Consider the following 19,601-nt stretch of genomic DNA (forward strand, 5'->3'; position numbering starts at 1 on the left):
ACCTTTTTAATTCTTTTAAAAGATTATAAGGCTAATTTATGTAGCACGGAGCGTCCCATATGTGTGTATATTAGGGTGATGACTTTTTACCTTTTTATAAACTTATTTCCTGTTGCACGAATGAATGAACTTTTGCTTCTTAATGACTAAAATAATGTTTATTCCATTTAAATATTTAAAAAGGTCACGCGCAACGACTTTGAAATATATATATTGGCAAAATTTTTTTTTTCTTTTCTTAAATCATACAAATCCAAAATATCAAGTCCTAAAACCTTCACGAAAAGCCATATTACCTATGAACAAAATGAGATATTAAGCAGAATTATCGATTTTGAAGTGAAGATCATCCGGAAGCATTGTTAGAGCTACCAATGCATTCAGAAAAAGTCAGTTTGGTGTGGTTTATGGGCTAGTGGCATCATTGGACCGTACTTCTTCAAAGATGATGCGAATTGTAACGTAACTGTGAATGGTGAGCGCTACCGTGAGATGATATCCAGCTTTTTTTTACCCAAAATGCAAGAGCTTGACTTGCATGACATGACATGCCTTTAGACTATATTTTGTGGGGCTATGTTCAAACTTATGACAAACTATACAGACAAGCCCGCTTCAATTGACGAATTGGAAGACAACATTGAACCATTTATTTGTGATATATCGGCCGAGAGTATGCCACAAGTGGACTAAGCGACTTTTGGACTGGACTGTTTGAGGCGCTGTCACGGTCAACGCTTGCATGATATAATTAAATTAAATGAAACATTAAATTATATGGACCGTACTATCGGTTCCAATAAAGATTTCAAGCATTATTCTGAATTTTATGTGTTTTTTCTTTTGAAAAACTTTCCTATAGCTCTTAAAAAATCACCCTTTATAACAGCTTTTAGTGACTTCAAACAATTGCCCTTAAATGCTGAAATACAATACAATACACCGCTATCCCGGCACGCGGACAATCAGCGGTATCGAGCGGATAGTCTCAGTGAGATCCGGGCACCACCGGCTCTTGCACAAATACTGAGTGCCTATGGTGTTCAATATGACAAGGCGGGCGATCGGTCTTTTGTATATGACATGGCGGGCAATCGGTCCTTTGGACCCTGACGTGCTTGCTCACCTACAGAAGCTTGGATACATTTTAAATTATTTTGTGCGTGAGGTTTTTTTTTTATCAAATCACCTTCAATTTAAGATTTTATATAATCTTAAACAAAAACTCATCAAAATATGATACAGGGATATGAGGTTGTAAAAAAGTCATCACCCTAGTGTATATACACGTATGTGCGTATGTTTATACATATACCATAGTACCAATCCAAACGGAAAGTGAATTAGATATTCAATATAATCTATTTGCCTTCTTTCGCTGTGTCATTGCTCATTTTCCTCAGACTAATTCTTAGTCAGGGTAATTGAAAGTGTGTTAAACCCTCATCATTTGTTGTAGCTCTGTAAAATAGAGTACCGTTGCTGGCATATCACACATTGATTAGGGCACCGGCTGGTTATTAGGGTTTACATGTGTGGCCATAAGACTGTGAGATCGAAATGGTGGTAAAGCTTAAAAATAAACTAAAATAATTGTTTATAGTGCTACTAAATGCAACACCCCCTACTTTGTCACATTTACCGATAGTTGTTATTGCTGCCTACTTGTTACAGTTGGCATTCTCGTGCTTTTTTCTCTTTTTTGATTGGCTTTCCTACACTCGAAGACTCAATGCCGAATGACGAAATAAACACCAACAAGGCGAATGAAGAAAGCACATTTGTAACATACACATACATGTTTTGTGCATGTGTGTATGGTCAAGTGGGGATGCCAGAGTTGCCTGTTTAGAACTTGTGACTTTTGTGATTGATCTCTTGCCTTCTTTGTTTATAAATAAAGTCAACATCACATTTTTCCCCTTCGTGTAACATCTTTAACACACATTCTGTTGCCTGCATTTCAATTCTTTTGCTTTTACATTCAAATTCTTCTTCATTTAAACATTTTCTCATATCCATATTTTCTATTTCAGTTTGTGTACGACAGCGACAACGACGCCAACAACAACAATAAATGCAAGATAAAAGTGAAATTTGTTTTTGGTGAGGCGATATCCGAAACGAACCACTACGTTCGCAGCACCGGCGTGTCATACAACAACAAAAACCAAACAGTGCCGCAAAGTAACACAACATAATTGCAAGTTAGTTGCAAGGGGAAATTGTATGTGCGTGTTTGGATTTGTGTATATAATTGACCCAAGTGTTAGAGGAACGGGAATTTAGCGTAATTTCTCAGACAATACAAAAATGTCTACAAAAATGTCCTCACTAAATACCAGTGCTAATAATTCGCCCACTAGTGCAATGAATTCCTCTTCAATGCCTCCGGCCAATGCCACACCAACCGTAGTGAAAATCAAAAAAGAATTACCCAGTGATGAAATCAAGGTAAGTAAAATAAAAATCTCAATGGAAATTATCTGAGCTGTGCAGTCTACAGGAAAATTGGTGTCACCGACGACTTTTCTATACGAAAAGATCATCACCCGTGACTTTTCTATACGAAAAGATCATCACCCGTGACTTTTCTATACGAAAAGACCATCACCGATGACTTTTCTTTACGAAAAGATCATCACCGATGAGTTTTCTATACGAGAAGATAATCACCGATGCCATTTCTAAACGAAAAGATCATCACCGGTGAATTTTCTATACGAAAAGATCATCACCGATGACTTTTCTATACGAAAAGATCATCACCGATGACTTTTCTATACGAAAAGATCATCACCGATGACTTTTCTATACGAAAAGATCATCACCGATGACTTTTCTATACGAAAAGATCATCACCGATGACTTTTCTATACGAAAAGATCATCACCGATGACTTTTCTATACGAAAAGATCATCACCGATGACTTTTCTATACGAAAAGATCATCACCGATGACTTTTCTATACGAAAAGATCATTACCGATGACTTTTCTATAGGAAAAGATCATCACCGATGACTTTTCTATAGGAAAAGATCATCACCGATGACTTTTCTATACGAAAAGATCATCACCGATGACTTTTCTATACGAAAAGATCATCACCGATGACTTTTCTATACGAAAAGATCATCACCGATGACTTTTCTATACGAAAAGATCATCGTTGATGACTTTTCTATACGAAAAGATCATCACCGATGACTTTTCTATACGAAAACATCATCAGCGATGACTTTTCTATACGAATAGATCATCGTTGATGACTTTTCAATACGAAAAGATCATCATTGATGACTTTTCTATACGAATAGATCATCGTTGATGACTTTTCAATACGAAAAGATCATCATTGATGACTTTTCTATATGAAAAGATCATCATTGATGACTTTTCTATACGAAAAGATCATCATTGATGACTTTTCTATACGAAAAGATCATCATTGATGACTTTTCTATACGAAAAGATCATCATTGATGACTTTTCTATACGAAAAGATCATCAATGATGACTTTTCTATACGAAAAGATCATCAATGATGACTTTTCTATACGAAAAGATCATCGTTGATGACTTTTCTATACGAAAAGATCATCGTTGATGACTTTTCTATACGAAAAGATCATCACCGATGACTTTTCTATACGAAAAGATCATCACCGATGACTTTTCTATACGAAAAGATCATTACCGATGACTTTTCTATACGAAAAGATCATCACCGATGACTTTTCTATACGAAAAGATCATCACCGATGACTTTTCTATACGAAAAGATCATCGTTGATGACTTTTCTATACGAAAAGATCATCGTTGATGACTTTTCTATACGAAAATATCATCGTTGATGACTTTTCTATACGAAAAGATCATCGTTGATGACTTTCCGGGCACCACCGGCTCAAGATCATCGTTGATGACTTTTCTATACGAAAAGATCATCGTTGATGACTTTTCTATACGAAAAGATCATCGTTGATGACTTTTCTATACGAAAAGATCATCGTTGATGACTTTTCTATACGAAAAGATCATCGTTGATGACTTTTCTATACGAAAAGATCATCGTTGATGACTTTTCTATACGAAAAGATCATCGTTGATGACTTTTCTATACGAAAAGATCATCGTTGATGACTTTTCTATACGAAAAGATCATCGTTGATAACTTTTCTATACGAAAAGATCATCGTTGATGACTTTTCTATACGAAAAGATCATCGTTGATGACTTTTCTATACGAAAAGATCATCGTTGATGACTTTTCTATACGAAAAGATCATCGTTGATGACTTTTCTATACGAAAAGATCATCGTTGATGACTTTTCTATACGAAAAGATCATCGTTGATGACTTTTCTATACGAAAAGATCATCGTTGATGACTTTTCTATACGAAAAGATCATCGTTGATGACTTTTCTATACGAAAATATCATCGTTGATGACTTTTCTATACGAAAAGATCATCGTTAATGACTTTTCTATACGAAAAGATCATCGTTGATGACTTTTCTATACGAAAAGATCATCGTTGATGACTTTTCTATACGAAAAGATCATCGTTGATGACTTTTTATACGAAAAGATCATCGTTGATGACTTTTCTATACGAAAAGATCATCGTTGATGACTTTTCTATACGAAAAGATCATCGTTGATGACTTTTCTATACGAAAAGATCATCGTTGATGACTTTTCTATACGAAAAGATCATCGTTGATGACTTTTCTATACGAAAAGATCATCGTTGATGACTTTTCTATACGAAAAGATCATCGTTGATGACTTTTCTATACGAAAAGATCATCGTTGATGACTTTTCTATACGAAAAGATCATCGTTGATGACTTTTCTATACGAAAAGATCATCGTTGATGACTTTTCTATACGAAAAGATCATCGTTGATGACTTTTCTATACGAAAAGATCATCGTTGATGACTTTTCTATACAAAAAGATCATCGTTGATGACTTTTCTATACAAAAAGATCATCGTTGATGACTTTTCTATACGAAAAGATCATCGTTGATGACTTTTCTATACGAAAAGATCATCGTTGATGACTTTTCTATACGAAAAGATCATCGTTGATGACTTTTCTATACGAAAAGATCATCGTTGATGACTTTTCTATACGAAAAGATCATCGTTGATGACTTTTCTGTACGAAAAGATCATCGTTGATGACTTTTCTATACGAAAAGATCATCGTTGATGACTTTTCTATACGAAAAGATCATCGTTGATGACTTTTCTATACGAAAAGATCATCGTTGATGACTTTTCTATACGAAAAGATCATCGTTGATGACTTTTCTATACGAAAAGATCATCGTTGATGACTTTTCTATACGAAAAGATCATCGTTGATGTCTTTTCTATACGAAAAGATCATCGTTGATGACTTTTCTATACGAAAAGATCATCGTTGATGACTTTTCTATACGAAAAGATCATCGTTGATGACTTTTCTATACGAAAAGATCATCGTTGATGACTTTTCTATACGAAAAGATCATCGTTGATGACTTTTCTATACGAAAAGATCATCGTTGATGACTTTTCTATACGAAAAGATCATCGTTGATGACTTTTCTATACGAAAAGATCATCGTTGATGACTTTTCTATCATCGTTGATGACTTTTCTATACGAAAAGATCATCGTTGATGACTTTTCTATACGAAAAGAACATCGTTGATGACTTTTCTATATGAAAAGAACATCGTTGATGACTTTTCTATACGAAAAGATCATCGTTGATGACTTTTCTATACGAAATGATCATCGTTGATGTCTTTTCTCTACGAAAAGATCTTCGTTGAGGACTTTTTTTATGAACAGATAATCATTTATGTCTTCACTGTATGAATCATCGTTGGTGGCTCTTCATAGAAAACATCATCTTCTATGACTTTTCTTTACGAAATGATCATTACTGATAACTTTGTCATCGTTTTCAAAAAATTTAACAAAATTTAAAATAATTTATAAATTGATTATATTCAATCTTATATTATGTTATAATTTCCCACCATTTTGGATTCAAAATAATTGCCCAATTCTCATAGATGGTGTATAATTTCCAAGGTTTTCTGTGTGGACATGGTAGCTTTGTTATGGAGGGGTAACATGAAACCATTTTAATATTATGCAGACCAATACTAACAGCTTCCGAAGGGGTCTAAGAGCCTTGAAACTCTCTTCTTTGTATCTTTACCGCTGGTTCATTCACTATGTGCTGTAGCTGCTGATGTCATTGTAAACTTAACTCTTTGTGATGAACTTCGAAAATGGAGAATGACTGATTTGCTTGGCATTTTCTTGGACTGTGGAGGGACATAGCGAGGAAAAGGATGAAATAAAACACAAACAACAAAGCCCTATTATAATGGCTATTATTACCTTCATCTGATAACTACTGTAACGGCAATGGGCTCTCTCATTTTTTTCAGCCGAGCAATGGTAGTAGAACAACGATGATGGTGATAATGACGTTGGCCAAGTAGTGTGGATAGTCTGTTGGCTGCTGACTGCCTGCTATAACGATTCTTCCATTACTACTTTCATGTTGTAAAAGGATATTATTTAAGTAATTTTATGCCGCCTTTAACGTGCCGAATGACAATCTCAATAAGGACAATGTTGATGATGCTGTTGATGAGAAGATGACGACAGAGATAATATTATGGAACATTGCCTTAATAAGATGAATGAATTTATCATTGAAAATACAGCAATGGAACTCTTGTAGTTGTTGTAGCAGTATTTTGTGTCTTCATCTTCAATACTTTTGCCAGCATCTGTTAAATATCCCGGTTCAGGAACTCTAAGACTTTTAGGCTATTAAAGTGATCTGGCTGGCAACTTGAAGGCAACTTTCTGTTGAAATTACATCACAGTCTTTAAAAATAGTGATATTGAACTGAGGCTTGATCGGTCCAGATTCGAATATATAGCTGTCATATAGACGCACAGAATCATCTGTATGTCATGGCAATAGTGTAATTGTGTAGACAAAAAATCTGCCATTACATAATCACATGGATTGGGAAAGGTACAGGTAGTAGACAGAGTTTTCGAGCGTGGTCGCAATAAACACGATATAAGTATAACATAAAAACGTACGGCCCTAGAAGTAGAGATGTACACGTGCGTGATTTTGCACTCACACTCAAGAGACAAAAAAAAATTATTCAGGCACTCTCACGCACAACTTTTTTTATATCGACTCACGTTCGAGCACGCTCACGAGACAAAAATTACAATCACGCACGCGAAAAAGTCACGACTCACGAAAAAATCACGACTCATGAGAAAAATCACAACTGACGAAAAACTTGCGAATCACTGTTGAAAAAATATTTTTCCATGAAGTGAATATTAATTTTTCCTGCAAACGTCGGCGAAAAGTAGGAGAAAAATAGAAGAAAAAGTAGTACTTTTCTTATGGAGAGGGAAATCGCATAAAAAACCAGTAAGGAAAGGCAAAAGTCGGGCAGAGCCGGCAATATAATACCCTACACCTACAATTACAAAATAAAGCCATAAAAAATTTTGTGCAGATCGGTTCAAAATTGTAGTGTCGACGGCCATTTAAGTGCAAATCAGGCGATACATATATATGGGAGCTATATCTAAATCTGAACCGATTTTGATAAAATCTTGCAGATATTTTAATATCAGTAAGAAAACAATCCATGCCAAATTTTGTGCAGATCGGTTAAAAATTGTAGTTATGCGATACATATATAAGGGAGCTATATCTAAATCTGAGCCGATTTTTACCAAAATAGCGTTCGTCCTTGAGCCAAAAAAAGTGACATTTGCAAAATTTCATGACGATTGGACAAGAAATACGACCAGATCTTCTTGATCTTCTCGACGTCCTGAGTCGATCTAGCCATGTCCGCCCGTCCGTGTGTCGAAATCACGATAGCAGTCGAACGCCTAAAGCTAGCCGCTTGAAAATTTGCACAGATACTTAATATTGATTTAGGTCTTTGGGGATTGCAAATGGGTCATATCGGTTCAGATTTAGATATACCTCCCATATATACCGATCTCTCAATTTGACTTCTTAAGCCCCTGGAAGCCTCAATTTTTGTCCGATTTGGCTGAAAATTTTGCACATAGTGATTTGTTGTAACTTCCAACAACTGTGCTAAGTACGGTTCAAATCGATCAAGAACCCGATATAGCTCCCATATAAACCGATATCCCGATTTGACTTGCTGAAGTCTTGAAGCCGCAATTTTTGTCCGATTTGGCTAAAATTTTGCATGTGGTATTCCGTTATGACTTCCAACAACTGTGTCAACTACGGTCCGAATCGGTGTATAACCTGATATAGCTCCCATATAAACCGATCCCCCGAATTGACTTCTTCATGCCTGGAAGCCACAATTTTTGGCTACAATTTTGCATATAGTATTCCGTTATGACTTCCAACAACTGTGCCAAGTACGGTTCAAATCGGTGTATAACCTGATTTAGCTCCCATATAAACCGATCTCCCGATTTGACTTTTTCAGCCCTTAGAAGCCAACATTTTTGTCCGATTTGTCTGAAATGTTGCATGTAGTGCTCCGTTACGACTTCCAATAACTGTGCCAAGTACGGTTCAAATCGGTGTATAACCTGATATAGCTCCCATATAAACCGATCTCCCGATTTGACCTCTTGAGCCCCTGGAAACCTAAATTTTTATCCGATTTGGCTGAAATTTTGCACATAGTGTTCTGTTATGACTCTCAACAACTGTGCGGAGTACGGCTCAAATCTGTATGTAACTTGACAAAGTGACTCACCCGTGACACGACTACTCACGTGCACACCTCTACCTTGAAGCCACCTAATATGATCGATGAGTTATTCGAACCAAATGACGAAACGCGTCCCATAGTGGTTGGTGTGTGTGGTGATATCAGACTATCATTTTACATTGTAAAAACATCTCCAATCATTGAGCTCGTCTCAAAAGAGAAACAAACGAAAATTTGTAAAATTAAAATAATCTTCGCTTTAACAGGCAAAAAAGTTTTTTTTTTTAATTTTTCTTCAAAAATATATTCTTGAGAAAAAAATTGTTCACAATAACTCTTCAAAAATTTCCATATCCCTAACATGGTATTTTGAAATTGTTAGTTATTTAAAACCAACCACAATGCTATTGGACCACCCCGCCCTTTTTGAACAAAAACCGGCCAGTATGCCTGCCCTGCAACGTCTCAAGTGACGATGTAAACATACACCTTTGCATATATAAGACTGTTCTATTTTGTTTTTTTAATTTTTTGTCGTATTTCTATAACAGCCCCCGGCAGCATTGAGAATACGCTCTGTATTCTCATTTTGGCCTGTCGTACATCCATGCTGCTATTAACTTTGGAATCAAGTCTAAACTTACAATCGGCTATCAAATAACATTCATTTGAGTAATTGTAGAGTACATTGTAATATGGTCAGAGTAAGAGAGCAACACAGGCTGCGGCGTCAGAGGCTTTGGGGGTGTGGGTAGCAATGCCTAGCACCAGCACCTGTATAGAATAATGCTGCCGGAGCGGCGGGGGTATCAGCAGCAGCAACAGACTGCTACTCGGGGCGGGCTTTTGTTGCACGTTTTTGTTGCCAAAGGCGTCATTAGATTATTGCGAAATAGAAAACTTAAGAAGACAACAACAAATAATAAGACGATAACCAATAACAATGTATGTATGTATGTGTGTATATGGGTGTGCTGTACCTGTGTGTACAACCCATGCACAGTCATTTATGCCATATTACGTCTCTGAGCAATATTAAATGGTTTGATATTTCAGAAATTAGATATAAATAAATATCAATAAAAAATAGGAAGAAATTCAATACTAAAGGCAATGTTAGGCAAAGACGCTCCAAAAGATGATGGTGGCATAGTTTTCAATATAGAACTGATTAAACAATGTTATCGATAGTAAAAAATTAAACCAAAGTTAAATTTGGAGTTTATTACACAGACACAATTTTTGGTAAAAATTATTTCTATAGAAAATTTAAAAAATTTTTTTTTCATTGAAAGTTTTACTTTCATTAAAATATTGACAAAATTTTATTTTATATAGAAAGCTGGCTGAACCGGGCCCGCTCCTCTGCTCCTTTTTTACTTTATATGGAACAAAATTATCCTTTGAATATTTATTTTCGACAATTAAAGAGCTTTTAGTGAAATACCATGCTACGAAAATTTTATATGTATTCGCTTGACTTACAGTATAACAATATAAATGCTTTATCTGAATCCCATATGATCTTTATTGGTCTATGAATTCGCTTGAAGGTTAAAGGGTCATTTATGTTTGGATGTTAGATATACTCCATACTTAAATGACTTTATTTGAGCCCTATATTCTCATGGGTATTTTGGGAGTGGGAAGGCCCCCAGGGTTGGTAATTGGTGGGTCTAGGGGCAGGTGTGAGCCACTTAGAAAGGTGGTGGGTATGAATTTTGTATTCTACTCCCAAATACCTTCCATTTGAGCCCCATATTGCCATGATCGGTAAATATGTATGCCCGATTTAAGGATGTTTTCTGGGGTGAGTTGGTCCCCCAGACACCTAGCCCTGAAAAAATATCAGCATCGTGCTCTAATCTCAAATATAATTTATTTTAACCCCATATTGTTTAAGGGGTTTTTATGGGGGTTTAAGGGGAGTTTATGGGATGAGGCGTCCCCCAAACACTTGGCCCCCAAATCGGATATCAATTTTGTTTTTAATCTCAAATACCTTCCATTTGAGCCACATATTGCCATGGTCGGTAAATTTGGACTCTTTGGGGGGTGTTTTAGGGAAGGGGCGGTGGCCCAAATACATGGTCCAACATTTGGATATCAGCTTCGTATTCTTCTCCCTTTATATTTATTTAAGCCCCATATTGCGATGGGGGCGATAAATATTTGCTGTTTGTGGGGTGTTTGGGGTAGACTACCAGAAAATTGGTGCCGGAAGTGGGTATCAATTTTGTGCTCTACTCCCCAATACCTTTCATTTCAACCCCATATTCACATGGTCGGTAAATATGTCCGATTTAGGGGTGTTTTGGGGAGTGGGTTAGTCCCGTACTCTCAAATATCATTTATTTGAACCACATATTGCCATTGGATACCAAATTCGTTTTCTAATCTCAAATACCTTTCATATAAACCCCTGCAAATATGTCCGGTTTGGGGTATGCGCTCTAATAACTCCCAATATCGAGCTCCACTATCTTTAAGGCCACCGTAGCGCAGAGGTTAGCATGTCCGCCTATGACGCTGAACGGCCGGGCTCAAATCCTGGTGAGACCATCAGAAAAGAATTTTCAGCGGGTGTTTTCCCCTCCTAATGCTGGCAACAATTGTGAGGTTCCATGTTATGTAAAACTTCTCTTCAAAGAGGTGTCGCACTGTGGCACGCCGTTCGGACTCGATAAAAAGGAGGCCCCTTATCATTGAGCTTAAACTTGAATCAGACTGCACTCATTGATATGTGAGAAGAATGAGCATGGGAAAAATTTGCAATTTTAATCTCTTTAAGAACCAAATTGTCATGGTAGGCAAATACGTCCTATTTGGGGATTATTATGGGGGTGGGACGTCCCCTAGACAGTTGGTCCCGAATGTTGTTATCAGACCTTTCATTTGAGCCCCATATTTCCATAGTGGGCAACCATGTCCGGTTTGGGGGATGGCACGGCCATTCAGTGACTTGGCCCTGAAAATAAATGTCAGATTCGTGTTCTGCTCCAAAATACCTGTTATTAGAGCCCCATATTGCAATGGTCAGCAAATACGTCCTATTTGGGTGGTGTTATGGGGGTGGGATGGCCCCATAAACACTTTTTCTCGGATATTGACATTAGATTCGTGCTTTACTCCCAAAGACCTTTCATTTGAGCCCCATATTGCTATGGTCGTTAATTTGTCCTCTTTGGAGAGGGGCAACACCCCAAATACTTGGTTCCACATTTGGATATCAGATTCGTATTCTACACTCAAATAGCTTTTATTTAAGCCCCATATTGCCGTGGTCAGTAAATAAGTCATGTTTTGGGGAAGGGGTGGTCCGACAATTGGATATCAGTTACGTTTTCTAAATACCTTTCATTTGGGTCCCATATTGTCTTAATTGGTCTATATATATATATTTTGTAGGTTTTGAGGGTGGGTCGGCTCCCCAAGCGTCCCATCCGAAATTTGGATATTAAATTTTTGTTTTTAGATTTTAGATTTTTTAAATTTCGCTTAAATCGTCCCCACTCATCTCCAAGATATGGCGTTTCTGAAAATTAGGGTAAGGGGGAGGGTCCGCTCCCCCTTCAGATATCAAAAAATGTAGTAAATGTAGTAATTGTGCCTTCTAGAGGCTCAAGAAGTGAAGATCCGAGATTGGTTTATATGGCAGCCATATCAGGTTACGAATTGATCTAGACCATACTTGAGACAGCTGTTGCAAATCACAACTAAACACCTTGAGCAAAAGTTCAGCCACTTCAGATAAGAATTGCGCCCTCTAGGTGCAAGGGGTCAAGATTCGAGATCGGTTTATATGGCAGCTATATCAAGTTATGATTCGATTTGAATCATATTTAGGACAGTTATTAGAAGTTACAACAAAACATCTCATACAGAAATTCAGCCAAATCGGACAAGAATTGCGCCCTTTGGGGGCTCAAGAAGTCAAGATCCGAGATCGGCTTATAAGGCAGCTATATCAAAACATGGACCGATATGGCCCATTTTCAATCACAATTTCAACCGGCCTACATTGATAGGAAGCATTTGTGCAAAACTTCAAGAGCCTAGATTTATTCCTTCGAAAGTTAGATTTCTTTCCACAGAGGGACGGACAGACAGACGGACATGACTAAATCGACTTGGAATGTCAAGAGGATCAATCATATACACATTTTGTTGATCCCAAATCAATATTCCGATGTGTTACAAACGGAATGATGAAAATTATATACCCCCTTTCTTATGGTGGAGGGTATAAAAAAGCTAAAAAAACCCCTTTTAAAAGTTTAGGCAAAATGTAGTGCCGCTAAATGCATTGTGTAAGGTATGGTGATAGCGATTTCGGACTTACCAGGAGCCTCTTCCGACAACTTTGCAATAAAAATATTTACGTCAACCTATTTACTAAGTGCAGTGGTAAAAGCATGCCTTTCCAGTGTAACGTTGCACAGTGGGAGGAAATGGAATAAAACTTGTAGAAAATATGCCATGTGAGAACGAGTAGAGGTATCGTTTTGATATGAGAAATGGTATGATTAGAGCTGATATCGTGTTCAAAATTTCGAGGTCCTTGGTTGCCCGGGCGCCTTTTGGCAATTCCCTAAAATTAATCACCTCGGTATTTCGAAATTTTGTGGACTACCAAACCTTCTTTGTGGTCCGATTTCCAAAATTTTATGCTAAATAGTGCTCAAAAATCCCTACAAAAAAGGTCAGCTTTTGGTTCACGATATCTCCACTGGTTTCGGGGATATTCGACTTTTTTTTTTTTGCAATTTTGACGGAGACCTTCTTTGTATTTTGCAAGTTACGAAAGCATTTATGGTACGATTTTTATTTTTATGGATGATTTGAATGCTTGACAAAAATTCTAAAAAAACGAATAAGGATAGCTCAACATTTTTTTTGCAGACATAAGTGTCCTTAAAAACCAAAAATAAATTCTGCCCGAATTTTGTTTGCAAAAATTCCCAAAATACCCCTTTCGGGCAAAGATGGTTTCAAAATCGGAATTTTTTAGTAAATTTGATGTGGATGCTAGAAATATTGGAGGTCACCGTAGCTCAGAGGTTATTATGTCCGCCTATGACGCTAAACGCCTGGGTTCGAATCCTGGCGGGACCATCAGAAAAAATATTCAGCGGTGGTTTTCCCCTCTTAACATTTGTGAGGTACTATGTCATGTAAAACTTCTCTCCAAAGAGGTGTCGCACTGCGGCACGCCGTTCGGACTCGGCTATAAAAAGGAGGCCCCTTATCATTGAGCTTTAGCTTGAATCGGTCTGCACTCATTGATAGGTGAGAAGTTTGCCCCTGTTCCTTAGTTAAATATTCATGGGCAAAATTTGCAATTTAATATCGAGGTGACCAACTTTAGGAGTCTGCCAAAAGGCGCCCGGACGACCTGCTTAATACTAAATTTCCCATGAACACTCCCTTAAGGAACAGGAGATATTTCTCTCATATCGATGAGAGCAGTCCAATTAAGGTTTAAGCTCAATGATAAGGGGCTTTATTTTTATGCCGAGTCCAAACGGCGTTCCGCATAGCGACACCACTTGTCAGAAATGTTTAATCATGGCTGGATACCTCACAAATCTAGCCAGCATTAGTAAGGGGATAACCATCGCTGACAATTTTTGTTGATGTTCACGCCAGAATTTGAACCCAGTCCTTCGGCGTCATAGGCCTAGGGCCTTGAAACACAATCTCGCTAACACCTCAGCTCTAACCATTTCAAATTTCAAAGAGATATCTCTACCCGTTTTCACACGGCATATCTTTTAATGCTTTTTTCGATTTTCTCCCACTGTGCGTTGGGTCATGTTGGTTAACTTTTGCTTAGAGCGTAGTAAGAAAAAATTAAATGCCAAAATTTAATCTATAGAAAATTTTGTCAAAATTTTATTTCTTTAGAAATGCTTTTAAGCAACATCACATACTTTGCCTTACTTTTGAAAGTTTTTTGCTGTGCTATTCTTTAAATAGAAAGCTTTGAACGATATGGTCTATAGACGAGCAATATCCTGTAATGGAATCTTTAGAAAAATTTTACAAAATTTATATAATTTGCCTAACATTTTTAATGGTTTTCATTTAGTGGGCCTTAAAAAAATTAGATCATAAGCTACAAATTTTAAATGAAATCGAATACAAAAATGTAACTAAAATCTACTGGAAAAACTTTTTCGTTTCGTTGTTGTTGTTGCTGCTGCTGCTGTTATTGAATGCATTTTATAGAATTCACCCTGAACCTAATATGAGAACACAAAGTGTAACTAAATCCTCTTTTCTAATACACAACGACCAAAACAGCAACGCAACGCTATGGAACACCATAACAAAACGCCAAGATCTTCTACTCACTGCTGTGACGACTAACAGCCTGGTGACTGCCGGCGGGCATGACCTGCTGCTTAGCTGCCATGAACCTCCCACAAAGTGTGTCGTATAGATTTTCTAGCCAAAAAAGCAATACTTATGACAAAGCGTGTTAACAACCAGGGTTGCCATTAATTTGATTTTCCAAAAATTGTCTTTTTAATGAGGAAGGGTTTGGCATTGCTTGCAAGCAGTAAGAGAAACAAAAAAAAAATGTCAAATCGGGAGATCGGTTTATATGGGAGCTATATCAGGTTATAGACCGATTTGGACTGTACTTAGCACAGTTGTTGGAAGTCATAACAGAACACATTGTGCAAAATTTCAACCAAGTCGGACAAAAATTGCGGCTTATAATGGCTCAAGAAGTCAGATCGGGAGATTGGTCCCGATGGAGCCATTATAAACCCAAATTTTTGTTATATGGGAGCTATATCAGATTATTAACCGATTTGAACCGTACTTTACAAACTTATTGGAAGGTATAACAGAATATTATGTGTAAAATTTCAGCTAAATCGGACATAAATTTAGATTCCAGAGGCTCAAGAAGTCAAATCGGGAGATCGGTTTATCAGGTTATGGACCGATTTGGACCGTACTTGTCAAAGTTGTTGGAAGAATAGAACACCGCATGCTAAATTTTAGCCAAATCGGACAAAAATTACGGCTTGTAAGGGATCAAATAGTCAAATCGGGAGATCGGTTTATATGGGAGCTATATCTTAATCTGAAGCGATATGGCCCATTTGCAATCCCTAACGACTTACATCAATTTTAAGTATCTGTGCAAAATTTCAAGCTGCTAGCTTTACGCGTACGACCGCTATCATGATTTCTACAGACAGACGGACATGGCTAGATCGACTCAAAATGTCCAGATGATCAAGAATGTATATACATTATGAGGTCTTAGATCAATATTTCGAGGTGTTACAAATGGAATGACTAGATTAGTATACCCCCCATTCTATGGTGGTGGGTATAATAAATATGTAGAAAAACCAAGTATATTATGAAAGAGAAGATTTTGATGGTCCGTATCTTGCAAATGCATATTTGCCCACGCACATTTCATTAAGGACAGAGAGCAAACGTCCCACATATCAATGAGTGGTGTAGGATTCAAGTTTAAGGTTAATGATAAGGTACTTCCTTTTTATAGCCGATCCCGATCGATGTGCTGCAGGCCGATACCTCTTTGGGGAGAAGTTTTTACATGGCTGCTATGTCATTTACATGGCATAGTATCTTACAAATGCCACCAGTATTAGCAGGGGATAACTACCGCTGAATACATGTTTGATATTCTTGTCAGGAACCCAGGTATTCAGCATCAAGCTGGCAAACTATTGATATTTCTAAAAATAAAAAAAATATTTCTAAAAAATAAAAATCACCAGTATTTCAAACAAAAATTGAGAAGTAACAAGTTCTTTGAATGGCTTTTTCAAATAGAAAACACTTGTCATAGAAAAACACCACTTCCAAAATTACAGGCAAATCGAGTATATAGGCTCTATAGGCTCAAAAAGTCAAACTGGGAGATCGGTTTATATGGCAGCTATATCATGTTATATACCGATTTAGGCCATACTTGAAACAGTGGTTGAAAGTCATACCATTCATACGACATATGCTTACTTTCAACCATATTGGATAAGAATTGCGCCCTCTAGAAGCCCAACAAGTCTAATTGGGCGATCGGTTTATATGGCGGCTATATCAGGATATTGACTGATTTAGACCAAATTTTACACAGTTATTGGAAGTGAAAATAGAACACTTTATGCAAAATTTCGACCAAATCGGATAAAAACTGCGCCTTTTAGAGCTCTAGAAGTCAAGACCCAAGATGGGTTTATATGGCAGCTATATGAGGTTATGAACCGATTTGAACCATGCTTAGCATAGCAAAACACGTCATGCAAAATTTTGGTCAACGATTAAGAAATATATATACTTTATGGGGTCTTAGACGCATATTTCGAGGTGTGACAAAATTAGTATACCCCATCCTATGGTGGAGGTTATAAAAAGTAAAAGGGTACTAAGTTCGGCCGGGCCGATTCTTGGGTGCCCAGGACCATGCATTAATTAACCATACTCTTTTATAACAACTCCACTACCACATTCATAGTAATATGCAAATGGGGGCTGGTCTGAATCATATTTAATTCAGTTCCCGAGAACTCTTATACAAGTCACGGGTTCAAAAATCGAAATCGGGCAACAAATGCACTTTTTACGGCGTTAAGACCCTAAATTGGAAGGTCAGATCTAAATATAGTCTGATTAAACCTTTTGCTGGTCGGATGACCGAAGTCTTAATACAAGTCACATTTGCCAAATTACAGCGAAATCGGGTAATTAATTCAGCTTTTATGGGCTTAAGATCCGTAATCGGCAGATTGGTCTATATGGCAGCTATATTCAAATAAAGTCTGATCTGAACCATATTTGAGTGGGATTCCGGAAGGCTTCCACTCACTTTTAAAAATTTCAGTGAAATCGGATAAAAATTGGGGTTTTATGGGCTCAGGACCCCAAATCGGCAGAACGGTCTATATGGCATGTATATATGAATATAGACGGATCTGAACCATATTTTAATTGGATATCGGGAGCCTTAAATCAATTCACTGTTTGAAATTCCAGCGAAATTAGATAATAGTTGCGGCTTTTATGGGTTTAAGACCCTAAATCAGCAGATCGGTCTATATGACAGCTATATGTAAATATAGTCCGATCTGAACCATATTTTCATTGGATATCGGGAGTCCTAAAACAACTGACCGTTTCTAATTTAAACGATATCGGATAATAAATGCGCCTGTTACGGGCTTAAGACTAAGCTATATGGCAGCTATATGGAAATATGATCCGATATGGGTAGAGATGGGCGATGGGTAAACACCCAAAAGGCATTTACCCGGTAATTTGGGTAAATACCCTGGTATTTACCCATTTATACCCAAATGTTAGGTATTTATAATTTGGCAGATTTCTTGGGAATGAACACATTTTCCAAACAATTTGTGATGATTTCGTATTCTTTTCAATAAACCTGACCTTCTGATCTCATAAAATCGGACTCATAAAACCAGACTTAAAGTATTGAGGCAATAAATTAGTAATTTTTCACCCGATTTCGATAAAATTTGGCACAGCGAGTTCTGGTACCCCTCTAAACATTTTTGAGGAATATCGTCCAGATCGGACCATATTTTGATATAGCTACTATATAGACCGATCTCCCGATATAAAGTATTGAGCCCATCAAAGGAGAATTTTTCATCCCTCTAAACCTTTTTGTTGAATATCGCCCTGATTGGGCCATATAGGGAATGTGTACCAGATACTCTACATACAATACTCCATATCGGGAGATCGGTCTATAATTTGAGTCACGGTGGCCTCCACATTTAATTTGTAACACTTCGGAATTAAGGTCTAAGACCATCTAGCGATTTGAATACTTCAGCCTCTAGAGGGTGCAATTCTAAAGCGATGTGGTAAATTTTGTAAAATGACTTCTGTAATGACATCCATGCTAAGTAAGGTCCGAAACTTTCCATAACCTGATATAGCTCCCATATAAACCAAGCTTTGGTTCAACTTTTGCCCCATGACGTCTTTCAACTACTTCGAATATCCCTATACGATCCCAATCTTACATGTAAACCAATCTTCATCTAAGAATTTTGGTTTCAATCGTGTTCAACTCAGTGGCAACACTGTTCGAAACGTGTGTGTTTCAGCCGGGAATGGAAGTTGAAAATCTTTCTAAGCATGTGATGACTACAAGTGTGGGAATGTGGTACGTATACGCAATACTAGCAAAGCAGTGTTTTTGTTTGTAATCAAACACACGCACACACACACACACTTACTGGCGCACTTACTCGAACCCAAACATATTGCAGACAGCATAATGTTTAGAATTCATACTCATATAGAGTACGCTCTCAGTACTCGATGCTGCTGCTTAATGTGGCATGGATTGGAGCTGTTGTGTGGTGCGGTGCGTTCGTTGCCTTGTTACTGCTGACATAGAATGTAATCGAATATCGATAGCTTAGGATTGAATATCGTCCTTCTTTACATTTCTTATATGACGTTAGTTAGTTCTTAGTGCTGTTGTTGTTATATTGTTGTTGCTCGTTTTTCTCCAGCATGGCCTCATCAACACATTTCCTCTCCTGTTTTAGTTACAGCCGGTCTGTCTGTCTGTCTGTCTTTGAGTGTGAGTTTGAGCATGTTGCTGCCCAGTGTGTTTGCAGAGATATTTGTGCAATTTAATATTTTTGTGAACATTCTTGCATACATACAACATACACGTTTAGTGTTGCCGTGTGTCTCTTTGAACGGACTAGAAGCGTGATTGTAATATCCTCTGCAATGCATGTGTGTGAGTGTATGTGCATGTATATAATGAAGTAAATTTTCGTT

General features: G+C 37.3%; 1 protein-coding gene across 2 annotated transcripts in view; it reads left to right on the plus strand.

Moving 5' to 3' along the window:
• The window catches only part of LOC106082164 (sine oculis-binding protein homolog), a 72,617-nt gene that overhangs the window by 5,055 nt on the left and 47,961 nt on the right, over nucleotides 1-19,601 (plus strand). For both annotated transcript variants that reach the window (XM_013244516.2, XM_013244515.2), the window contains exon 2: nucleotides 2,037-2,454. In XM_013244516.2, coding sequence (XP_013099970.2) covers nucleotides 2,314-2,454 — 141 coding nt within the window. In that variant the 5' untranslated portion in view covers nucleotides 2,037-2,313. The remainder of the gene's footprint in view (nucleotides 1-2,036; nucleotides 2,455-19,601) is intronic.

This window comes from Stomoxys calcitrans, chromosome 5 (assembly GCF_963082655.1).
Source record: "Stomoxys calcitrans chromosome 5, idStoCalc2.1, whole genome shotgun sequence".
NCBI classification, from domain to species: Eukaryota; Metazoa; Arthropoda; class Insecta; order Diptera; family Muscidae; genus Stomoxys; species Stomoxys calcitrans.